Source organism: Pipistrellus hanaki (genome assembly GCF_964339955.1).
Source record: "Pipistrellus hanaki genome assembly, chromosome: 12".
NCBI classification, from domain to species: domain Eukaryota; kingdom Metazoa; phylum Chordata; class Mammalia; order Chiroptera; family Vespertilionidae; genus Pipistrellus; species Pipistrellus hanaki.
Window position 1 is genome coordinate 36,566,899 of NC_140514.1, and position 26,439 is coordinate 36,593,337.

General features: G+C 45.0%; 1 protein-coding gene across 5 annotated transcripts in view; it reads left to right on the forward strand.

Moving 5' to 3' along the window:
• The window catches only part of ARHGAP25 (Rho GTPase activating protein 25), a 77,600-nt gene that overhangs the window by 15,434 nt on the left and 35,727 nt on the right, over nt 1-26,439 (forward strand). For 3 of the 5 annotated variants that reach the window (XM_084900542.1, XM_084900545.1, XM_084900541.1), the window contains one exon: nt 24,157-24,356. In XM_084900542.1, coding sequence (XP_084756668.1) covers nt 24,157-24,356 — 200 coding nt within the window. Of the gene's footprint in view, nt 1-21,787; nt 23,548-23,791; nt 24,357-26,439 lie in introns of those variants that run through there. The other 2 variants (XM_084900543.1, XM_084900544.1) reach the window with 2 other exon arrangements.

The window sequence follows — 26,439 nt, forward strand, 5'->3', positions numbered from 1 at the left end:
TGAAATTCAAACTGATGGTGCCTGCCCTCTGCGCATCTCTTACAACCTATGAGCCACTCTTCTGTTCCTTTCCCTCTGCCCTTCAGCTACACTCACCTTCTAGTTCCTTAAACACTTGGTGTTCAAGGCTACCTCAAGACCTGCCTGCTGCTCTTTCTAAAACACCCTTCTGAAATTCTTACCACGGCCTTTCCTCTGCTCCGTTCAGTTTAAGTTCAAATATTATCTCTTCTGAGATGTCTTTCCTGACCACACTACTAATATCTAATACAGCCCCCACTACTCCAATCTCTCTTGGTCCCATTATCTTATTTTCTTTCTTTATAACAATGTAAGCTCCTTGAAGGTAGAGCTTTGTCTGTGTCCTTCACTCCTACGTCATTGTACCAAGAACAGCACCTGGCATATCGTAGGTGATCAAAAAGGTCTGCTCAGTTTTCTCCATCCCAGAGACTGAAGTAAGTTAAAATAAGACCTATGCAGGTTCTTTTTTTACTACCTTTAAGATTGAACAATGGTTTGATCCAGGGAGGCAATTCTGACTTTCTGGTGGAGAAGGAAGTAGGACTTCTGATTTCTGAAGCTAATTTGGAACAGATGTGGGTGACTGAGCACACAGCTATTCTGGAGAGAGGTTGGGATCTAAGTCACAGGTCTTAGATTTCTGAATAGGGTCACGAGGGTCACTTCTTGCTCCTATAATCAAAGTCTTCTTGATGATTGAAACTCAAGTGTGGCCAAAGAATTACTCCCCTTCAAACGGAGGGGTCTGGGGCAGCTATACTCACCAGCCCTGCTCTCCCTCTAAATTCTTCTCTTTAACATCTTCTCTTTAACAAATTCTTTTCTTCAACATCTTTAGTATCCAGAGAGCTCCTAACTCAGGTGCAAGGCAGCTTTACTCAAGAAATACAAATACTAAGGTTCTACATCAGTGTTGTCATATGGTCAGTTGGTATAAGTGGGTAGATGAGATAAGTGGTGAGGAGCAGCATGGAAAGGGGAAATGAGGAAAGCAAAAGGAGTAAGACAGAGACACCCAGATGGAAGGATCTGGTAAAAGGAGAAGGGAAAAGTGGATAGTGTGAGGTGATCAGAAGAGAGAAGCCTCCATGTGGCTGAGTGGGAAAACATCCTATGGGTTCCCTAGTCCACAGTCTTTTTATGACCCAGACTTCCTGGCTGGGGCCAATAGGATGCTGACACCTAACTGAGAAATTCCTAGAATTGCTTCTTGTTTCTGAAATGCAGGTCCTAGCCAGCCACAGGACTGCATCCTGTTCCTTGATGTGTACATGAGGTTGCTCATGGCCACCAGATGGCAGCACATCAGCCAGAGCTGGGGTGGTTTGGTTGGGGCAGACAGACCTCTGGAGCAGCCACTGGCAAGCTGAGCAGGTTCATGCCACCATTTCATCAGCTTCAAAATAACGTGACCATGTGTGTACAGTAGATGATTGAATTTGGGGCTCTGATTATTGTATTGGGCAGTGATTTACTGCATGTTCTATGGTCTCACTTGGTTCTTATAACAGGCAGGCAGACAAATTACCTTCTGCATCCTCTCAGCTCAAAGGGGGTAAAACTTGGGCCTGCCAAAAAGAAGAAAACCTTACTAATGTGCATGAAACCAGCCATGCAAATTGTGGAACGTAAGTTATGGTTTTGTTTGTTCTGTAGCAGTGTAAATATTGCAAACTCTTTTGCAAGATCAGAAGGGGGGAAAAGATAGATTAATAATTCCTTTTCAAGGAGAGACTGCTATTTATCCTTCCAGATGACCTGAGGCCCACGGCTGTTTGTTTAGCAATAGGCTTCTAGAAGATAGGTGGCACTGTTGTAACTTTTTTGGATGAATGTAACAGGGTTCCTTGGGGCTGTTTGACCAGCTCCTGCTCTCAGAGGGTTCCTAGTCTCCCTGGGTGGCCACAGGCGTGGTCTTTGTAACCTTGACATTTCCGACAGTGTTGACTGGAGCAGGGTGGGCAGCTGACTCAAGATGCATCTATCTGGTTTTCTCTCAGTCTGAGGTCCATACAGAATGGGTGTTTGGAACTGAGCCATGCAAATTGTAGGGCACTAACAGTAGGGCCCTTGAGCTCTGTTAGGAGCTCATCACCAGCAAAATCTACCTTGAATTTTACTCTTCTGAAGCCATGCTATTTTTCTCGACATTTCTTAGATTTTTTGAAATAATTTTCTATACTTAAATAATTGTACACACATGCACATGTACTATCTTTCTATATACCTATCTATAGATTTGTGTGTGTCTATTATTACATCAGGGTTTCTCAACCTCAATATTATTGCCATTTGGGGCCAGACAATACTTTGTTGTCTGGGGCTTCTCTGTGCATCGTAGGTTGTTTAGCAGCATCTCTGATTCCACCCAGTTAATGTCAGTAGCAGCCCTCTCACTGTGACAACTAAAAATATCTCCAGACATTGCCAAATGTACCCTAGGGGATAAAAACCATCTGCCTGTCTATCTGTCTGTCTATCTATCTATCTACCTATTTATCACCTTTCTTATATAATAAAAGGCTAATATGCAAATCAACCAAACTGGAATGACCAGTCACTATGACACACACTGACCACCAGGGGGCAGGTCCTCAATGCAGGAGCTACCATATTTCCCCGAAAATAAGACATCCTCCAAAAATAAGGCCTACTTACAGGTTTCCTTCTGAGTGAAATGTAAGGCATCCCCTGAAAATAAGGCCCCCCTCACCCCCCCCCTAGGCTAAACATGAGAGATTTGGTCCACTGATTCTGAAAGAAATGGAGTCACAAGAAATTCACCAGGAAATTCAGGAATTGGATTGTTATGATGATGTTCCAAAAGATGATGACATGATTGTCATTGAATAAATGAGTAAATTCTTGATACTGTAGGATTCACAGTTTGTCTGGTTTGTGTTGACAACTACCGTACTACCGTACCATATACAGGTAATAAATTTCTTTTATTTTCATTTAACAATAAATGTGTACTGTATTCTTCTTCATGGAAAAATAAGACATTACCTGAAAATAAGATCTAGCACATCTTTGGGAGCAAAAATTAATATAAGACACTGTCTTATTTTCGGGGAAACAGGGTATTAAACCAGCTTGACTCGGAATCTGTTTTTTTCAGCCAAAAATTTGGTGACTAAGACAATGATAAAGCATGGAGAAATTCTGTGAATATAGGAAGTTAGCAGCACAACCAAGACTGGATAGCATGTTTCCTGACCACTACCCAGTGGGTTTCCTACTACTTTCTACAAGAGAGTTCCTTGTCAAGATTGTGCTACCCCTTAGGCTAAAACCAGTACCACTGGAATTGACAGATTGTGTATATGGAATGAAACACCACTTGTTATAGTCTCTTATTCACCACAGCGAAGAATCTGTGTGAGGAGCACGGTTGGACATTTTTCACAGGAATGTGGGCTTGTTGCTGGGGATGGTAGGCTTGACCCCCCCTGACATCCATGAAGGGGACAAGCTAAATGTAGGAGCACAGATATCAACTCTTGTTATCCTGTTCTCTTACAACCTGGGGAGATTTAGCTTGGTATGTTGATCTTCCCACAGTTCCATGTTTTTTGAGGCCATACACCTCACTCAATTCACTATGAAGTGGTAGATGATAGATATCACTAGTTTTCCATTTAGAACTTGCATTAGTATGGAAACTTCTGAAGATCAGGATAGGGTGAGAATAGCAGAGGATTCTGTGTAACAAATGTGAGCAGATGAAAAAAAAATTGTTTTGTAGCGGACATCAAGTAAAATGTGTTCATTTTGGTCTGCAGTTATGAGTTTGGCAAATGTGTAGAGTCATGTGATAACCACCACAATCAAGATACTGAACAGTTTCATCTCTTTTTTTGTTAACCTCTCTTCACCAGCCGCAGCCCTGAGTAGCCACTCATTGGTTCTTCATCCCTCTCATTTTGCTTTTTCATTTTGAAATAAAAATTTCAAAATGTCATATAAACAAACTCATACAGTATGTAGCCTTTGGAGTCTGATTTATTTTATTCATCAGAATGCATTTGAGATTCATACATGTTATTGCTTATATACACACATTTTTGTCCTTTTTATTGGTCCCTAGTGTTCCATTGCATGGATGTAGCCATTCATCAGTTGAAAGACTTTGGTGTTGATTCTAATTTTTGGAAATTATGAATAAGCTGCTATAAATATGTGCTCACAGGTGTGGACATAAAGTCTCATTTCTCATGGGTAAATTTTGAGCAGTGGGATGGCTAGGTCATATGTTTAACGTTGTAAGAAATTGCCAAATTGTTTTCCAAAGCAGCTGTATTATTTTGTGCTCCCACCAGCCATGTATTACAGTTCCAGCTGCTTCTCATCCTTACCAGTACTTGAGATTGTTGCTTTGCCTTTTATTTTATTTTAGTTATCCTAAAATGCTTGCAGTGAGTCTCATTGTGGTTTTACTTATTGTCTTCCTGCTGACTAATGACATTGAGCATCTTTTCACTCAGTGAAGTATCTATTTAAATATTTTGCCTGTCTTTAAAATCTGTTTGTTTTCTTCTTGTTGAGCATTGAGAATGCTTTAGATATTCTGGATACAATTCCCTTGGCCACATAAGTGATTGTAAATATTTTTTCCCAGCCTGTGGCTTACTTTTCATTCTCTTAGTGCCTTTCACAGAGCAAAAACTTTTTATTTTGGTGAAGTCCAATGCCACATTTTTCTTTTATAGACTGCACTTTTGAAAACAGTCAAGGGCTGTTTTCCAGAATCCCAACCCAGGATAGTGAGCAGATATCAAATATGTTTCATAAGTGTAAAAGACTCTCTTTGATCCTCTCATTCAGCCTCTGAAATGGTTTGCAAACATGTTCTTTCGTTTTTCCTCTGCAGCTCTGCCCCTGTGAACACACCCACACACTTCAGCATTACAAACATAGATTTCCTGTGTCACTGTGAACCTCAGCCCTCCCTTCCCAGGCCTCCTCCCAAAGATCACAAAAGTCACATTTTCCAAAGCATTTTTTTTTTAAATCGTGCAGGGGAAAGTGCTGGTAGCCTGGAATAGTCAGTCCTACTTTTATAGCTGAACACTCTCAATCCCCTTTCGCAAACTTATGCAAGCAGGAAAGGCATTCTGGAAGCCCATCTCCTCAAAAATCCATTCGTACAGTAAAACTCGAGCTCCATATCAACAGAACTTCATGTTCAAGGCAATTAATTGGCTGTGTTTTTCTATTTGTATTTTGAAACACCTTCCCTTATATTAAAAGGAAGAGATGTTTTCAGGGGCTGCTCTTCAGTCTGGGTTCGGCCTCCTTCTACTTCTCTTAGTTGGTCTGAAGTCAGCCATATCTTAGTCAGGACCATAAAATAATGATAGGATAGAGGAGAGAGGGCAAGGGTGGCGCTGAAGGAGAAAAAAAGGATTCATCCCTGAGCACACTACGTAAATATTATGAATTCTTTTCTAAATGTGCCCACGACAGTTTGTTATAAGACATATCAATTATTTTATTGGATGAACCTCTATTTTTTTTTAAAAAAATATATTTTATTGATTTTTTACAGAGAGGAAGGGAGAGAGATAGAGAGCCAGAAACGTCGATGAGAGAGAAACATCGACCAGCTGCCTCTTGCACACCCCCTACCGGGGATGTGCCCGCAACCAACGTACATGCCCTTGACCGGAATCGAACCTGGGACCTTTCAGTCTGCAGACCGACGCTCTACCACTGAGCCAAACTGGTTTTGGCTGAAACTCTATTTAATGAACGTTTGGAGTTTAGTGAAATTATGCCCTTAAAAAGAAAAAAAGAAAAAAACCCCAAACATTGCAAGTAGTTTTCACAGGGAAAAGGTCTCTTATGCTATAAGATGTGCCAGGTCAGAAGTCCTCGAACATGGGAGTGAATCCTGGGTGTCACAGCATCAGCCACAAAGTCCTGGTTTGTGGTTCCCTTCTCCCACTTCCTGTTTGTCTGTCTGAGCTTCCTGGTTCTTCAGCTTCTGCATCCAGGACTTCAATGTTTAGTTCATCCTTCAAGTGACCGTTAGCTGAAAGCAAACACGCTGGTAAAGAAAAAAGGAAGGAGCATGGTGTTCTTCTAGTTCTTCCATGGGCAACCAGAGACTTGGTGTAGAGGCTGCGAGAACCGTCAAGGCATATGAGGGCCAGGCCTGTGTCCGCCCATGAAAGCCCAAGTCAGACAGAGGCACTTTGGGTGCTCACAGATGCACGCACACTAAATCCTAACAATTTTGTGAGAACCTTGGGTGATAAAAGGGAACCTCCCAAGCCATCCCCCAGGTCCCCTGCCCCCCTCCCCCCCCCCAGACAGCTGATAATGTTTGACAGCTTAGAAGAGGAGGCAGGATGTTAGAGGCAGAATCACAGGGGAAGTTCTGCCTTCGCAAAGCCTCGCCCACGTACTGCAAAACGTTGCCTGAAATGAACAGAAACACCGGCAAACAACCTATTTTTATGACAAGGTAAATTCTCAATTATTTCCCACAAGTCAGCAGTTCTAAGCACAACATTGGTGTTGATGTTCTTCTATTTATGGTTCCTAAATGCTAGAATGATTTCTTTTGTCAAACCATCAAAACTTTCAACAGCACTGCAAAATGTCCCAGGGATGGAAATTTTCACACATTCCAAGGTTCTCAATTATATGACATGGTAGAAATGTCAGATATTTTTTGCTGCGTCATTTTTTATTTCTTTGGAGTGTTGCACCTGTATTTCATTTTCCTTGCACTGCAAAATGCCAAACACTTGAGCTGCTTCCTAAGAACTTATGGTTCTTCTAATTTTCCGTGGTTGAATTTTCAGGGACGTAGAGTACTCTCTCAATTCCCTCCTGCTGGTTAGAGACACATGCTTTACCAAGAATACTTTAAGGAAGTATTCTTGATAATTCATTTTCTGATACAAATCATTGTTGAACTTTATCAAATGTAAGTTCTCAATCTTTTCAAAGTATATGGCTTTTTAGTTCTTTTACCTATTGATTAATAAATCACTTAATGGTTTTCCTAATATGAAACTATCCTTGCATCCCAGGAGTATTCTAGACACTTGGGATACACGAGTGACAAAACAGGGGCAAATCTCAAATTTCATGTGGTGTATGGTCCATATAAAATGACTTAGGCATTATTCCTTACTTTTCTATGCAGGCTGTTCAGATCCTCACTGCTTCTACTGTGGTTCCTTTGTGTATGTGGCAGCTAAATATATATAGTTCCTGATCTTTCTTATTATTGCTTTATTGTGGTATAATTTAAATGCCATAGATTATTTTGTTTTATGTGTACAATTCAATGATTTTTATTAAATTTATAACATACAGCATTAGTACAATGTGGTGTCTTTGTTGTTAATCCTCACCCAAGGATATTATTTCCATTGGTTTTTAGAGAGAGTGGAAGGGAGGAAGGAAGGGAATGGTGAGAGAGAGAGAGAGAGAGAGAGAGAGAGAGAGAGAGAGAGAGAGAGAGAGAGAGAGAGAGAGAGAGAGAGAGAGATCTCAACTGGCTACCTTCTGCATGCACCCCAACCATGACCAGGGATTGAATCTGCAACCTAGGTACGTGCCCTTACTAGGAATTGAACCTGAGGCCATTTGGTCTGCAGGCTGGCTCTATCTATGAGAAACACCATTCCAGGGCAGTCCAGTGCAGCTTTAAAACACCTTTACCACCCCGGAAGGTTGCCTCCTGCCATTTCCAGTCAGTCCTTGCTCTGACCCTCAGCCCCAGGCAACCACTCACTTGCTTTCCATCTCTAGTGGGTATTTTTTATACATGGCTCATAATACGTTGTCGTTTGCATTCAGCTTCCTTCTCTTAGCATAACGTTTTTGAGGTTCGCCATGTGTAGCATGTGTTAGCACTTCATTCCTGTTTATTTTGGGGTGGCACTGCACAGCCTGGCTATCTCGCGTTGTTTTACCATCCGCCAGCTGATGGAGCCCGGACTGTTTCCAGTTTGACCATTAAGAGTACTGCTGCTGGGGATATTTGCATGGAAGTTTTGTGGGTGTCCGCCTCACTTCCCATGGATGTGGAATGGCTGGATGGCCTGGGAAGCTTACGGGTAATGATTTAAGAAGCATCCAGTTTAGAGAAAGAAGCTCCTCCTCTGTTCAGGGAGCTTCTTTTTCTCCTATTTCCTACCCTCATCAGTGCAGGGCCTCAGTTTAGGGCCACCATTGATTTCTCTGGCAGGACTCTGGGCACCTGGGGTATGCTGCCACATGCCCCAGCCAGGCCCCTGTTCTGTGAGCATCTGACCCCTGCCTCCTGCAGTGATGCTCTTTTCTGAATGTTGGTGCAGATTCTTTCTGGAAAACTGGAGCCCCCGTTCTGTGGCAGCTGTTCCCTATATATACTGAATTGTGGGATGGTTAGCTTTTCTGTCAGGTCAATGCCCACCATCCGACATCTCACAGAAATCCTCCCAACAGCTAGCACACAGATAGCCAGAAATCCTCCCAACAGATAGCACACCGATAGCATCCTTCCTTACTTTTACTTTCATTTCCCATTTTTCTTTCATTACCACTGAAGCAACGCTTTGGTTATTACAATGGAACTTTGGAAATGGAACTGTTACCCCATGAGGTCAAACTGCATGGAATTCTAAGTGGTTCTTCCTTCCTGAGCACTCCTCGAGTAACCCCCTTCATGCTCCCTCGGCATTCCCGCTGCCCTTTCTTCTTAGCCCCAAAGAACATGATCGGGCTTTGAGGTTTCTGGGGTGTCTTGGCTGACAGTTCCAAGCTGTACTGGTCCTTTCCTTCCCAGAGTGCTTTTTTCTTTATATTCTTTCCCAAATAGTGAATCCCTCACTGCTGCCCTTTCACCTGCTGCATATGGTACTGGTAGAAACTGTGAGTAAGCAAAAAACATAAGAATTGGGGGGCTGAGAAGGGTCTTAGCAAGCATCTTGGTCAACAACCTCTTTTTATATATGTATACACCTTGTTAACAACAAGAATAATAAGCAAATCTATACCTACTTTACATGACATAAGGGACACACGTATTGTCTCTTACTGGTGCAATGTCCCATCAGGCACAGAAGGGTGATTTGCCCACGGTGACAGAGCTAGCTCCTGAAATGTTCAATTTCAAGATGTTTGGAATTTGCTTTGGTTTAGATTCTGTAAATCCTTCCTAACATTGGGACAGATTCCTCTCAGTGATTTCATCTTTCTTGACCCACTTTAAGTCTTAAAATGTATAGATTGGGAAACTCAGCCTTCAGGTCATTGAAGAGAAAACTGACATAGAGCATTTACAAATAACTTTTTTAAAAGAATGAAAAATTACAGCAAATAGAGGACACAAAAATTAGCCATAATCCAACATCTCTGGAAAATACCATTCTTATGTGAATCTTGCCATTTTTGTTTTTCTGTGCTACACCTCATGGGTATCTATGCTTTTCCTATGTCACAATATGTGTGTAGAATATATATATATATATATATATATATATATATATATTTATATTTAACAAAATGTACTTACCATATATATATATACTGTTATGGAAGAAGTAATTTTTAACTTTACTCACAAATTCAATGTATTCCCATGTCCTGGAAGCCAATAAAGCATTTACTTTAAGGCTACTTAGTATTTTACTTTGTAGATATAGCATAGTTCATTCAAACGAATCTGTGTTATTGGACATTTAGTTGTATACATTTTTTTAACTGCAGTGAATACACTTGTAAATAAACTTAATATGCATATATTATTGCTTTTGCTAAATTATTAGAAGACCTCCTTGATTAAAAGGGCATGGATGCATTTGCCTTTTTGATATGTAAAGTCTGGTTTAGAGTTGGAGAGATCTATCCAGAAGGTGGTGGCTCTGTGGTATTTGGGAGTTAAGGTATTACCCCAGAACAAATAGGCCACACAGCCTATTGAGCTGTCAATCCTTGAGTAATAATTACAGTGACTTTTGTCTTCCTGCTTCCCACCCTGAGTTTTTAAGGGGACTGCAAAGGGGATCTTCTTTAACTTAATATTAAAATTCACAAACACTCTAACCAGAAACTTATCAAACCATCTTGTTTGATCAAAATCACCCAGAGTATGTATTTTGCAAAATCAACTTTTCTTAATCAACGAAAGAAATGCATCTCTAGAGGCATATGTTTTCGGTGTAGAAATGGAGTCCTGAATCAGTTGGCAAATTAAGTTTGATGCACTGCACCTACAGTAGGATTACTACACAAAGCAGTTGGCTGAGAGATGTTTTGTAGGTCAATAAAAAAATTTAGAGTTGAATATGCATTCAAGATGATTTATTTCTATCCTGTTATTTTACAAATGAGGAAATGAAGGCTCAAAAAGGCCCAGAAAATTGCACATCTGGCTTATGTCTGAGCTAGAACTTGAACCTGGGTCTCTTGATGCCTAATCAGATACACCTTCCACTGCACCATACTGCCTGCCCCTCTCCACAGGGCCAGGGGAGCTATCAAGTGTCGATGATCCTGATACACTGATAGACTGTGGACTATCAGTTCCTCCAACTTTTGCCACTGCAAACACTGATAACCAGTCACTCCATTCTTCTAGTGAGCTTGTACTAGGCCCCAGCTGTCCCAGACATTCCTTCCAGTCAAAAGGAATTGTCATGTGAGACAAAGCCTTCCCTGCAAGCACTCTTTTTCAAAGTGGGGATGTCCACTCCTCTTTCTCATACACACACACACACACACACACACACACACCATCAACATCACTAAGTGAGGAAAAGTTGGCTTTACAGGAAATACTATCCATAACTGGAAACATCAGAAGTCCCTCGGTTCTTCCCCTTCATTAACTGATAAAATGACAGTGCAGGGGAAATGGATGGGCAGGGTCTGTTCCGGAGGGAATGCGTACGTGTGTGGTACAGCATCTGCATAGTATCATTCTGCTGGGCTCAGAGAAGTCACTAACAGGTCTGGAAATGCGGGCCTGGGAAAACGAGCAAGTTGAAGTTCAGGGTGATAGTTGATGTGTGAAAAAAAAAGCCTACTAGAATCTTGAAAAAGAGTGTTTTTATTATATACATATTTCAAACCACAACACAGAGAATAAGTATACTGAACCTCCATGTATATCTATTACTGAAATTCAACAATTATCACGGTTTTGTCACATGTGCTTTATCTATCCTTTTCTTTTCCTTTTATTTTGTTTCTTTGCTGAGATATTTTTAAGCAAATTCCAGGCACTATGTTTTTATTCCTTATGCTTAAGTATACATCTTTAAAAATAGGAACATTTAATTTTTTAAGTAGTTATTGGTGGAGAGACCTCCAAGTCTCCACTAGTTGCTAGTGGGAGTGGGCTCTTTGCGATATCCCCATAAAGGAAGTTTTTTGAGATTCGCACGGGAAGATGACATATCGTAGGAAGTGTTATTTCTGTGGAATCAGCCCCCAAAGTTTCCATGGACCCATTTTCCTCAGGCCCACCATAGAAGCCCCCATTTTGCTTTCCGTAGAGCTAAAATCAAAGTCAGTGTCCAGAGTCTCTGTACTATGTTAGGGCGTAATCCAATCCAGCATCAGGCTAGTTTAGTGTGTGTTTCCTGCTGCTGTCCATCAGTCCATTGCATATAGGGTCTGAAGGGTCACATGGCTATGGAGGAAACATAGGCAAATGCAGGAAGCGGGAGGAAAAAAACCCCAAAGGAACCAGAGAGCCAAGAGCCAAGTTACAGGAGAGCTCCTTTGAGGGATTTTGTAGTCGCAAATTTTCATGGGTTTGCAGTGGCCTTGCCTAATCTAGCCAATCCATGGTTCTCCAGGCTTGACTGATAGGCAAGTATCTTACCTATGTCATCTGGACTCACTGTACATATGCCCATTTTCCCCTTTAACCTGCAGGGAATGGGCTGGTGGTTTCTTGGTCAAGCTGCCCAAATGACACGCTTAGAATCTCTGACCTCCCCTTTGCTCCTTTCCTATTATTAATAACTGCCTCATTACAGTGATATCACAGCGGCATTGCCTGATCACATTTACCAAAACTAATTAGTAATTTATTGGTAACATATTCTCTATCCATAATCTAATTGTCTCCATATTTAATAGAATATTTTTATCAGGTTGTAGACTAAGAGAATTATATTATGACTTGAAAGCCAGGCCCATCCCACAGAAAGAATTGTTTCTGGTTCACATTCTTAGCAGAATAACAAAGTTAAAGACCACTATTTCTGAAAACCAGTGAAGGCCCCAAGAGAGACACAGTCAAGGCCGAGTGCTTGATCATTGGTACTAGTCCTTGAGCACCGCCGGGGCTGAATTGCTGCTATGGCTGCTGGGGCCACAGAATTCATTTGACTCTGCTAAATACGAATACTTTAAGTACAAATATTAGTGACTGAGCTAAACCTCTGACTTAGAACAAATGACTGGCGTTGACAATGAAAGGGTCAGTACCTCTCATGCCTTCTCGCTTTAGCACACCATGTTGCTGCTGAGCACAGCGTCCCATAGTCTTGCGTGACGCCAAGGCCTTCCTTACGCGGCTGTCTGGGAAGGCTGTTAGTTTGGTACACAGTTAAACAGCCATATCGTCCACAACAATTGCCAAATCTCCACTTCTCCTTGTGCTGAGGAATAGGCAGCCCCAGCAGTGCTTAGGAGGAAGCAGTCACAATTCTGTAAGCTTCTTGTGATTATACTCGGCTTCCTGTTATGCAAAAATAGGCAGAGGGGGCCGTGAAGTGTTGCAACTGATAGAGCCATACACCCACAAGAAGCAACTGCGCTGGAAATTCCTGCGAAACACACAGCACACCGGAGGGGTGGTCCTGCAACACAGCCAGTCAAAGGAATTTGTGAGAGTGCAAAAGACTTTGCAAGCCTAAGAAGAAACAGAAAACCAATTCTCTCTCTCCCTTCCTCCCTGTCTTCTCTCTCTCTCTCTCTCTCTCTCTCTCTCTCTCTCTCTCTCTCTCTCTCTCTCTCTCTCTCTCTCTCTCTCTCTCTCTCTCTCTCTCTCTCTCCCTCTCCTCTCCCTTTCCCCTTCCTATTGCTACCGATGCCACAATTTTGCCTCTTCCTGCAAAAGACATGGCCATGTATGCTAAGTCCCTTTCCAAAGCAGAGTTTGCTCTTTTGGGTTGAAATGCTCGCTTGTGAAGCAATGAAGGACATTTCTACAAGCGATAGGACATGGGGAAATTAAACCTGCTCAATTCCTGTAAATGCTAGCAGGCAGCCAGAGAACAACTCTTAGATTTTTTTTTTTTTTAACGAGGATATGTAAATTTGTCTCCCCTGTGATTGTGCTGAAAACCCTGTGTGATTGAATGGCAGGTGCACACACAGGGCAAGCCCCTTTGCTGTCCTCAGTCACAGCTTGCTGCCTTTGACACCGGGTAGAGTTCTCCCTATACCAAAGTTGAAAATGAAACTTAGAATTAAAAAAAAAAAAATCTAGGAGGGTAATCGCAAGATAAATTCATCCTGAACTCTGCATGCCAGGTTTTGAAAGTAGGAAGATGTTAAAAGTTCCTCACCCTCCTGAATGGGTGTGTGTGTGTGTGTGTGTGTGTGTGTGTGTGTGTGTATGTGTGCATGCACGCAGGATGTAGGCAACGGTGTAGGAATCCCTGTTTATCAGGGAGGCAGTGATGTGTCTGCTACTTCACGCGTCCCCCAGCAGTTCCCTTTTCAGCTGGGGTGGGGCGTGGGCTGTGAGCTGGCTGTGAGCGCTGGGCCCGCCACAGGTTAGTTCCATGTTCCTCCCTCCCACGCCTGGACCACATTGGGCTTTGGTCAGAATCCTTAAATCTCTTCAAATGAGCTTGGGCAGAGGGCTGGTAAGACCCAGCAGGACTGCCTAATATGTCTATTTCCTGTTGGGGTGTCAGCTCAGCCTCGCGATGCGCTTGAGGTTTCAGTGCCATTGTGTGGTCACTTTTTGTTCCAAGGCCAGCTGAGCAGACCACACATTGAATGGAAAAAAAAAATAACACAAATTTGTTTATGCTTAATATTAAGGCAAAATGGGTGGAGGCTGAGGCAGGTGCCTCACGTGATGGTTCAGGAAGAGTGGCTTTGTTCTCTTCCCAGTTGAAGAGGGGGTGCCATCTCTCCTTCACGTCACTCTACTGGCCGGCCCTATGAATTGTTAACCACTGATTTTCAATGCCAATGCCTCTCCCCATCACAAGAATGTATGCTTCTCCAGGGGCTGCGTAGATACTGGGCTTTGAAATCAGATTTCCAGGCGTGTAACTAGGCCAGACCACCTCACTTCTCTGAGCTTCAGTTGCTCGTTGGTAACATGGGGATGACAATACAGTGCTTACCACAAAGCATTCGAGTGAGCATTAAATGAAACTAGGCTTATAGCGTGTTTGTAGTAAACATATCACTATTGATGTGGATTGTTATTACATCGGGAATGACATCTTCTACTGGCCACCCTGCTGAGGGGCAATTGTCTAGAAATCCCACCAGTAGGTGAACTGGCCAATAGTTGTGGCCAATCTAAGATGCCCGATAGCCGAAACTGGTTTGGCTCAATGGATAGAGCATCGGCTTGGGGACTGAAGGGTCCCAGGTTCGATTCCGGTCAAGGGCATGTACCTTAGTTGGAGGCATATCCCCAGTAGGGGGTGTACAGGAGGCAGCTGATCGATGACTCTCTCTCGTCGATGTTTCGCCGAGACCGGTTTGGCTCAATGGATAGAGCGTCGGCTTGGGGACTGAAAGGTCCCGGGTTCGATTCCGGTCAAGGGCATGTACATTGGTTGTGGGCACATCCCCAGTAGGGGGTGTGCAGGAGGCAGCTGATCGATGATTCTCTCTCATCGATGTTTCTAACTCTCTATCCCTCTCTCTTCCTCTTTGTAAAAAATCAATAAAATATATTTTAAAAAAATAAATAAAATGCCCGATAGTGGCTCCCATTTCATTCTAAAATGTTCACCTGATTCACTTAGCAAATATGTCCTGGGCACCTTCAATTGGACAGATGCCCTTCTAGGAGGTGTGGTTACATTGGTGAAGAAAAATATGGAAAAACCCCTGCCACTGGGAACTTACTTCCTGATGGCTGAGCTTCCATTCTACACTTTCATCAGCGGTACTCTTTTCTCGTTCTGATTTTACCAGATAAACTAGATGCTTACCTCTCCTAACACTTTGTAATCCATGAATTGGTTGCTAATCCCACTTTTTTTTTTTTTTTTACTCAAGGTAAGTATAACATCATGAAATGGGCTGCAATTGAGGCAGCCATGGCAATGGGGAGTGGCGGACTGCATTTTTATGTGCCAGATGCACAGTGCATGTTTGAAACCCCACAAGTCTCGAGTTTACAAATTTAGATGGTTTCCTTTATTTTTTTAAACCATGTCCTCCCTGTGCATAAGAAGTGCCCAAAAATGTTTCTGATTGACTAGGGATAAGAAAGATGGGTTTCTTTGTGTTATATATCTTTTATTTGAACCTTATATAAACCTGTGTTATATATCTTTTATTTGAACATTATTTTCCCTCTGTATAATATGCCCACACATCTTTTCTGTCTTGTATCTGAGTTTATCTCCATATTCTCAAGTTAAAAATGCTTCCATCACCCGGCTGGTGTGGCTCAGTGGTTGAGTTTCGGCCCATGCAGCAAGAGTCACAGGTTTGATTTCAGGTCAGGGCACATGCCTGGGTTGTGGGCTCAATCCCCAGCGCAGTGCATGCAGAAAGCAGCAGGTCGATGGTGATATTTCTCCCTCATTGATGTTTCTCTCTCTCCCTCTCCCTTCCTCACTCCCTAAAATAAATAAAAACGTATATTTTTAAAAAAATGCTTCTCTCAATGCTCAAGTCCTCTGTGCTCATCTCTTTTGGTTTCAGAATATCTATTGTGTTACTTTTCCAATCTGAGGTTTTCTTTTCTTTTGTTTTCTTTTCTCTTTTTTTGTTGTCCTTTTCTTTGAGAGCCAATACTATTTCTGTTTTTGCATAAGCTACTACAAGATGGGTTTCCTGGCATTTGCAACACTTAAGTCTTGGCTAACTACAGTGGAGTATGTCTCCTCATCAGCCACAGTGATTCCCCACAAGAGGCTCTTTTCTGGGTTGTCCAGCATCACTGCCCCGGGGCCTGAAACTGACAAGGGCTAGAAACAGTCTGTCATGCTGACCTTGACCCCATGACCACTGAGTTCAAAACCACAATGTCGGTCCTGCCTGAGCCGGGCTGCCTCCTCCCAGCTCTGATCCCTTGGTGCTGCGGGGCCCTTGGCCCATGACTCATTTATCCAGCTGTATCTGGTACTAGTAGCAGTCTCAGCGGTCACTGGGGAGCTCCCCTGGCAGGTGCCTGTTTCTGGGTTGTTCTGACAGGGGCAGCCTGTCCCGTCCTGCTCGTTACAGGCATCCGCATGGCCATTACACTGGCATTTGGTGCACTTGACATCCAGGAGGAAGTAGCCGTGGAGGCAGCTCTCACCTTTGTCCCCAGAGCTGTTATTCTGGCAGTTTACACACACAGTCTGGTCTTCGCTGGGACCCAGTTTTCAATCTCCTCTGGATCCAGGGATTACTTCTCCGGCTCCCTCCCAGCCATTTCAAGCGTCTTCCTAGAGACACAGATGTGGCTGTTGCCACGACAGAAGGTGTGGCAGGGCCGGCAGGGCCTGCTTCCCAAGGCAGAACCCACGAAGAGCAAGAGGTACCGCTCACAGTGGCTGCCCTTGGTGTGATTTGGGCAGAGCAGGCAGTGGTCGTGGTCCCCATGCCAGCACACTCGCTGTGACAGTTGCAGCGACACTCCATGGAGCAGCTGCATCCAACAAAGCCAAAGTGGCAGCGGCAGTCAGATCTGAGATTTTCATGTCACTCAAAATCTCCTGGCTTTTGCTTGCACCTCTTTTTCTCCCTAACCTCTTTCTTAATCTATGGGCTTTACCTTTAGAACTCTGGGAAGTCTAAAGCCTTCAGTCCACCCTCACATCTCATCATGGCCAGAACCAGGCTCCCTACCTGTTCATACCCACCTTGTTCTCTGGCTTCCTTCCCTGCTTCCATGAGCAGGCCTCCTATGTCTATAAGCTATTCGGGGGCAGGGCTGTGTCTGGTTGATCTTATGTCCCAGAACCCGACACAGTTCCTGGTCCATGCCAAGTGCTTGGCCAATGTGCATCACATGAGCGGATAGAGAAGGCTACCTTATCTGAGCCACTCAAACTGCAACCTCACAAATTCTTTGCCTCCCAATCTTCCCTGTTCAGACAGTTGCTGAGGTCTGGTGGTTGTGGCCTCACAACTATCTCTCTTACTCTTTCCTTTCCTATTGCCACCATCCTAATTCAGGTCTCTGGATTTGCAACTGAAATATTGTACAATGTCCAGCTAGTCTTCTCTTTTGCTTCCTCTCTCTCTCTCTCTCTCTCTCTCTCTCTCTCTCTCTCTCTCTCCCTTCTTAATCCCTTCACTCTTTCATTTCTTCTTACTTTTCTCTCATTTAGCATAAAATTGAGCCTATATATATAAAAATTGAGCCTATATATATATAAAAGGCTAATATGCAAAGTGTCTCCTCAGGAGATCAAGAGTTTGATCGCTTGCTATAATGTGTGCTGACCACTGGGGAGTGGGGTGGTGGTGGCATAAAATGAAGGAAGGCCCCAGCTGGCAGCCAGAAGGCCCCAATCAGCAGCCCTGGTCGCTGGCCAGGCCTAGGGACCCTACCTGTGCATGAATTTTGTGCACCAGGTCTCTAGTATTATAAGAATAGTGTTAATAACAATAGCTTCCATTTAAAGCAGCTATGTTTTAAGAACCAGACATTGGGTGGAGCCTGTCCATTCATCATTATTAATACTTATAGATTAGCCACCTTTCAAGGTAGGTATTATTATCACAATTTCACAGAGAAGGAAGCAAATCCCCAGAGATAGAACATGTGTATGTAAAAGCCTGTGCCCTATTTCATCCTGTCTTCTTTTTGTCAGGAACTGTGTTAGGTGCTGGAGATACAAGGATGAGCAAGGCCAAAGCATTAAGGCAGAGTCTCTGGTTCTTATAGTGGAGAGGGAAGACATTAAGAAAAATGATCAGGTAGGTAGATAAGTGCTTTGATGGGCATATGACTCAATTAAGAAGGAATGGAGCCCAAGAAGTAACTGAGTCTGGCTGAGAAGGCTTCTCATAGGAGGTGTGGCCTGAACTAAATCTTAAAAGAGGAATGAGAGCTTTTCAAAAGATAAAATTAGGGGTGATGGGCATTATATTTCAGCAAGGGGAATAGCATTTTGTCATGGATGAAGTATGGGATGGTATGCAGGAAGAGCAGGGAATGCAGTCAGAAAACCACAAAGGACTCTGAGCCCCATGGTAGAGAGTTCAGCCTCCATCTTTTAGGAAAAAAATGTTGGAGGGTCATCAGAGGCTTTTAGGGCAGAAAAGAACATGGCCATATTTGTGTTTTAGTAGAACCATGTCATAAATGATGTCATCAATGGGCTAGAGGTGGGTCTGGTAGGAGAAGACAGGTCAGAGAACTATTATAGAAATACAACAAGAGGACAGATGGCCAAAAAAGCCAGGTCAGGGTAGTGGGGAAGGCTGGATCAGAAAAAGAGTTTTTGATTCTGATGTCTCTAGGAATGGGGTAGCTTTCTGGTTTGGTTGGTTGGTTGAAAGAGGTCACTCACAGCACATCATAGAGACGAGTGGAGGGAAAGCAGGTTTGGGTGTATTTGTTTGTGCGGGGTAGGGGAATGGTAGGAGGTGAGGAGGGGGAGGGAGGTGGTAAGTTCAACTAGCAACATGGTGACCTTTAGATCCCCACAAAATTTCCTGCAGGCAGTTGGATAGATTAGGTTTTCAGTTCAGGAGAGGGTTTCTGGGGATATGCCATATAAATTCTACTCCCTTTTCAAATTTATTTAAACACTAGGGGCCCAGTGCACAAATTCCTGCACCTTGAAAGGAATCGTGGACTGCAAGGCTGTGGTGGGCACAGCAGTGGATCTCGGCCCATCCTTTGTGCCCCCACATGGCCCCTCCTGCTGCAGCCCCTAGTTCCCTGTCTTCCAGACACTCCGCTTGTACTGCTGCCATGGCGCCAGCCCCACTCGCACCTGCTGACAGTGCGAAGTGATTGGGGCCGGCACCATCAGCAGGTACTAGTGGCAGCTGCTGCCTCAATCACCCCTCAGGAGCAGCGGGGAGGTGGAGAAGCCCTTAGGGGTGATCGAGGCCGGCAGCTGCCACTTGCACCATCTGATGGCACCTAGAGATCGGGGCCTGTGCCAGGCGCCAGCAGTGTGTGTGAGCGCAGGGCAGGACTGCAGCATGCGGGAGCAAAGAATTTTCAGTCACCACCAGAGGCTTGCCCCAATGACAGTGACCAGTGCCCTGCTCACCTGCTCCATCATCCCGCCACACCTGATCCCCACCTTGTTCCGCACTCTGTCCCCTGATGCCTATGCCTGCCATGTTCCGAGTGTGCCCCCTGATTGTCAGTGCTCATCATAGAGACACTGGTTGTTCAGTTGTTTGGTTGTTCCAGTCTATTTGCATATTAGCTATATATATAGTTCCTAGCCTAATGTACTGCTTATACCAACATACTGAGGAAACACCTTTAGTAGTTCCTCTGGCTTTGGATGAACTGTTCCATCTCACCTACAATTTCGGAGCCTACTAAAATAGAATCTAAACTGAGGCAAAATTGAGAGAAGAAAGAAGAAATATCTCAAAAGTAGACCCTAGAAGATTTTGTGATTGATTATTTTGGGGGATTAGAAGTCAAGAGATGGGAATATAAAGAAAGGAAGTGGTAACGCTTCCCAAGCTGACCTCGCCATCTATACTTCCTTCTTTAATTTTCTCTTGCTCCAACTTCAGGCAAAAAAACAGCCAATTTTTGCAGAAACAACATTCCTGGGAATGTGCACTTCTACTCCTCTCCCTTCCTTCCTTGTGCCCTCACTCATCCACACACTAAAATCCAGCAAATGCAGTACAGTTACATAATTTGTCTATATTTTATCACAGGCCTCCCTTGCTAAGGTACACAAAATGGCTCCCTATTACCTCTTAGATCAAGATTGAACTTCTCTGCCACCTGAAGCCACTTTTTCTCTGGGCCCTCCAGCTTGATGTCTCTACTTGATGAAATGCTGCCTGACCTTTGTGGCCTATTTTGTCCCGTGTTTAGTAATGATGACACTCAGATTCTGGGCAGTGCTGACCAATAGAACTTTCTGTGATGATGGACACACTGTCCATGTTGTCCACCACTCTAGCCACGAGCCACAGGGGGCTTCTGAGCGCTTGCAATGTGGCTGGGGTGACTGAGGAACTGAATTTAATTTCTTAATTCATTTTCTTGTACATTGGCACTCATGGCAAGTGGCTACTGTATTGAAAGCACAGTGCGTGGAGCTGTTCTTTCTCTCTACTCCAGTAGGGGTGAGTTGCTGACTTCATGAGGCCCTCATTTTCCCCTTGTACAGAGTGTTCTGTAAACGCTTAGCAAGTGCCTTCCCCCAGGCCTCTCTGGTCTGCCTGCAGCCCCCTCCCTAGCCCACAGCCTGGTTCAGAAATCCTTCCTGAAGGGCTGGGAGCATGCACACAGTGTGCAGGGACTGGCTCACAAGCGAAGCTTATCACAGTTATTATTTTCATTATGACAAACAGCTCCATAAATAGTAACGGATTTCTTTGTTTATTTTATCCGGGAACAAGTCGCACCCACAAACAGAGACTGTTCAAAGGGACTAATAGGAAAGGTTAGTCAAAATTATGTGAAACTCAAGGCCCAGTAGGTTTTCGTCCTTGGTATTTAAATCATCTCATGATATGCCTGGCTGATCAGCAACGCTGAGGGCTGAGGTGGGAGATGACCCTGACACAGGACAGAAAGTTCCCCTACTTAGTCACTGGAGTCCTCTCCCCGCCCCTTTCTCTCCCACCACCCCTACCCATCATCTCCCCCAGTTTAGGCCCAATTTCAGGGCGGAGGTTTGCACTGAGCCATCCACACTCTAACTTGTTAACATATGACCCATGACCACAGTCACACCGCCCACGCTGGAGACTGCCATAGGCACTGAAGAAACACGGTAGATGTATGGGTGAACAGCGTTGTATCTGGACTATAAAAGGTGGCTAGCCAAGGCTTTGACAATATGCAGGCAGACAGGTGGCTGTCTACTTGTCATGAGGGCATTTACACCCCTCCTGGCTGGGTCTAAGAACACCAGATTCCCATACCTGCTTCTGCCTTTGCCAGGCCATTCTGCAATGCACAGATGCTTCTTGGGGTTTTGTTTGTTTGTTTGTTTTTGTGGTTGTTGTGTTTGCCACAACAGAGTGTAAACAATTTCTCAGAACGAACTATAGAATAATATCCCAGCAGCTGAGTTCTGTGTGGAGTTAATTCTCTTCAACCTGCAGAGTTTTTTGGCTCCTGTGCCCCCATCCCACTTCTTCGGTGCTGTCGGAGACCTTTAGGTTCTCCTGTCTCCTGTAGTGGTTCCAACAATTTCTGTGGATCTCTGGGGGTAGCCCATGAAGCTTGAGTTCTCATAATCACCAGGTGGTACCTGTCTGTTTTCTTCCTCTCTTGTGCTGGCTCCTCATGGTGACATGATCATCCAGAAGCCAATTGAAGACTCCAAATTATGCTCCTGCTAGGAAGGGGCTTCCCCCACCCCCCCCCCCCCCCAAGACTAATGTTGCTTCAGCTGCATAGTGACAAAAGTCATGCTGGGTTAGGCCACACAGAAGCTATTAAGGTGAAGAGAATCACACAGCATCTGCCACAATGCCTCAGTCTTCCCTGAGTGTGTGTGTGTGTGTGTGTGTATGTGTGTGTGTGGGAACCACTTTCCATTTGTCCCTACTATTTACTCTCTTTCAAGGTCAGATATGAGTTTTTGCAAGTTACAGTCTCAGAGCTAGAGAGCCACAGACCTGTATGCAGTTCTTCCAATTCCCTCCTCCCCATTGTACTCCTGCTGAAACCCTCCTATGGTTCCTTCAGATGTTTTACACAGCCTTAACGTAAGGGACCAGCCCCATGTCTGCTCTGTCGGTTACAGATGTAAGATCTGGAAGATGGCAGCTAACTAAGGAGTGAGAATCTGAGAATTTTAACGGGGGTTCCAGGACTCACAGATGCAAAGCCATGCTGCTCAATTGTCATAAAAATGTCAAATTACTTTTTACTACAATTGAGTATATGCGCTCATCTGCTGATGTCTGTCCAGAAGGAGGTTGTTGAATCTAGTATATCTTGCCGCTTGTGTACAACATAGTATGGCCTCTCTGGACCCTGGTAGGAGGTAAGGGGTGACTGCCAGCTGGCATGTGACAGGAACACAGACCCCTGATCAGACAGCAATACAGGATTGAAAGGCGACATGTCAGTAGGATGATAACTGGGTACAGTTGTAATCAGTGGGAGAAAGATTCTCTAATGCCACACACAACTTTGCTATTTGAAAGTATGCCATGAATATAAATAAAGCTCAAAAACCACAGGCCTAGAATGAGACAGAGAGGAAGGAATCAAAAGCAATGGGAAAAGTTGCCAATTCAGTGCATTAGGGATAGGAATGAAGGAAGAGAGAAAGCTGGATGATGGGGCGACTTTTTGAAATGAAGGGGTAAGTTTAGGGAACTCTCAAAGCTGATATCTATCCTTGAACTAGGAAGTAAAGTCACCTGTTGATAAAAATGAGTAACATATGCTACCTTGAACTGGGAACTGTGCTAAGTGGTTTATATCTGTAAGCTTGTTTACTCTCTATAACAACCCCATAGAGTAGGGACTATTATTATCCTATCTTAACCAAGGAGGAAACTGAGGCACAGAGAAGCTGTGGAAGTGCCAGGAAAGGAAGCACTGGTCTCTAACCAGGTGGGAGGCAGCTAGGGGGTAATAGGGTTGGCTTAGTTCAGTCGTGGCTGTTCTGGGAACCCACAAATGCTGAAGAAAAGCACGGTAAGACGGAAACTTCCTCCAGCCGGGAGAGGAATGGAGACCCTGGGGACTGGCGAGGGTGGAACACAGTTCAAAGTCAAGGAGATGAGGAGCTCCAAGGCAGTTTCAAGGGCTCCATTAAACTGTCTGGGAAAGGAGGTAGGTGAGGCTCAGAGGACGTGCTGAAACGGGGCCTCAGGCAGGGTGATCCCCCCTCCCTGCGGAGGAAAGAGAAGGAGAGAGTTGTTCTGCATGGAGTTACGGTGGAGATCTGGCCCTGTTCCAACGCCAGGCAGAGCTCTTACGTGAAAACAAAAGCCAGCCACACAATACGGTGGATTAGAGGGCTTGGATTCAAGTTCTGCTTTTGTGTTCTGCTGGCAGATCCATTTTCCTTCGGAACACTAGTGTGCTATCAGCCACAAGGGAGGGACAGCTGGACTGAACAGGTAGCAAGAGCGCAGCTCGGGGAGGCCCTGGGTCCAGTAGAAGAGGCTGCGGACGCTCTCAGTGAGGAGGGGACAGGATGGCCGTCAGTGCCACTCATCAGGAACATTCAGGAGGTGCCAGCTTCTTGCATGCGGGCTGTGCGGACAGGACCTGGGTTGTTGTTTGTTTTTTTTTGGGGGGGGGGTCTGGGTTTTGGAGGTCGGTTTGGGGAAGGCCCTATGGGATAATGCGACCAGAGCAAACACACCGGCTCCCCCTCGGTGAAGAATGCCCGGCAGCTTCCGGTGCCTCTGCAGCTGCAGGGGACTCACCCCGAGCCCTCAGAGCGAGGCATTATTTTCTCCTCTCTCTTGTCAGATATCGACTCCCACGCAGGAAAAAGGAAGCACCTTGTGTCAGATGCTGCGGCCACTTCCTCTTCAGAAGTCTCCAGCCAGTGTTTCGCTTTGCAGAATGAGGGGGCCGAGGCCGGCGGCCGGACTCTCCCCTCCTCCTCCTCTGGCTCCTGACTGCCGGCCTTGGCCTCTGCGGGAGCAGGCAGCTCTCTGGGTCACAGGGGATTTTCTCTGATACAGATCTGGACCTCTGAGCAGGACCTGGCTGGGGCCCCAGCCGCCTCTCCACCCCCTCGGGGGTTCCTCTCTCTCTCGACTCTCCAGCCACCTTCTCTGCTCACTGCTCCATGTCCCTCAGCCAGCCTGCCTCTCTGCTCCTCTCCATAGCTCGGTCCAGGAGCGTGATGACCGGCGAGCAGATGGCAGCCTTCCACCCGTCGACCACCCCCAACCCGCTGGAGAGGCCCATCAAGATGGGCTGGCTGAAGAAGCAGCGGTCCATCGTGAAAAACTGGCAGCAGAGGTACTTCGTGCTGAGGGCACAGCAGCTCTACTACTACAAGGACGAAGAGGACACGAAGCCTCAGGTACCGGCCGGGCTGTCTGTCCCCATCACCAGGGCTCTCCCCCCGCGCCCCCACCCCCCAGGCCTGCAGGAGGCGGGTGTGGACCTGCCCAGATCACTATCAACTCCCCGGGGCCTTCATACTGGGCCTGGACACACATCTAGTTGAGAGGAGGTTACTCTCTCCCTTTCATCATTTCCTAGAAAAGTAACCTGAGACAGGGTGAGACCCTCCTCCAGGAAACCCCCAGGTGAATGCCATGGAACTTCCTAAGGGCAGGCTCTAGGTCAAGGCTGGCAACGGGGCCTTAATGGTAATGATGAGCATGGGGGCCCAGAGGGAGTGGATTTGGGGTCAAGAAAAATGGATCTGGGGGCTTTCATATATTTTTTTGGTCAATTGATATTTATCGAGCATCTGTTATATGACAGAACACTGTTCTGGGTACTTGGAATAAACTGGTGAGCGTTGGGGGGAGGTATTGCAATTTTTTTTCTTTTAAAAAAGGATGGTCAGAATGATCTGTGAAGAGAGTGACCTTTGAGCAAGGACTAAGGAGGAGAGACAAGTAATCAGGCACATCGCTGGCGGAAGAGCACTTTCGGAAAAGGGCTAGCCTGTGCAAAGACCCTGAGGCCGCGCACGTGTGAGACATAGCAAGGAGGGCAGCGTGGGTCAGCAGAGCTAAGGACTCAGAGAAGCAGAGGGGATGAGGTCAGAGAGGTAGCGGAGGGGGAAGGCTTGAGACACATATTGCAAAGGCCATTGTATGCCATAATGAGGACTGGAGTGTTCCAGGGGTCCTCAAACTTTTTAAAGTGGGGGCCAGATCACGGTCCCTCAGAGAGCTGGAGGGCCGGACTATATGAACTACTAATTCCTACTGTAACACCTCGGCTGCGCTCACTGCCCAAAAAACCTGGCGGGCCGGATCAGACTCCTCTGCGGGCCGCATGTGGCCCGCGGGCCGTAGTTTGAAGACCCCTGGCACACTGATGGTGGTGGGGGAGAAAGGGGACAATCTTTGACTCACATTGTAAAAAGATGGCTGTCGATATAGTGTCCAAAAATAGATTCAGGGACAGAGGGAGGAGGCTCAAGGTGAGAGGTTATGATGTTTAGCATCTCAAGGGGAGTTGTGAGCTGGAGGGAAATGGGTCAGATGCCTGATATACTTTGAAAGCGTAGCAAACGGGATCTCCCAATGGGGCTAGAGGGCTTTGATCCTAAATCTTGGGCCTAGATCTTTTCTCCCCGCATCGCTGATTCTTTGTGGCCATCATGCTGCCTGAGAGTGAAAGGGTGCTTTAGTAGTTACCCTGGGACCCCAGGAAAAAAACTGTGTCTCAGGGCAAACAGGACACTGGTCACCCTATCTAGAGCTCATGTCTCTGGAAGTGGAAGGCAGACTTTAGAACAGGGATTCCCAACGTGGGGCACACCCCTCACAGGGGGAAAATTTGATTTAAAAATATATATATTTTATTGATTTTTTTACAGAGAGGAAGGAAGAGAGATAGAGAGCCAGAAACATTGATGAGGAAGAATCATCGACCAGCTGCCTCCTGCACCCCCCACACCGGGGATGTGCCCGCAACCAATGTACATGCCCCTGACCGGAATCGAACCTGGGACCCTTCAGTCTGCAGGCCGACGCTCTATCCACTGAGCCAAACCGGTCTTGGCGGAAAATTTGATTTTTAAGGGGGGCAATTTGAGAATGAGTTATTAACAGTGATTTTTTTGCATTTCTTGTGGTTCTAGGGGCTTCATATACAGTATATAAATATATATTGTGACATATCTATGCATTTTAGTATTTTGTTTTGAAACGTTATTTGCTATTTTTTATATCACTTCATATTATTATTACTTTTTAAAAAACAATTTCTTAGTGATTTCTTCCTCAGTACTTCAACTGTCCTTTCGTTCTTTAATTTTTCTCTTTCATGGATGCCATGCTCTTTGGAAGCTTGTTCAGATCAAGCTGATAGCCTTTTAGGCTTCCCCTTTGTGAATAGGAGTTCAGTTTTTGAATAATAAGAATTATATGTCACACGGTGGGGGGCATCAGGATTTTAGAGATGCTTAGGTGGGGCATGGC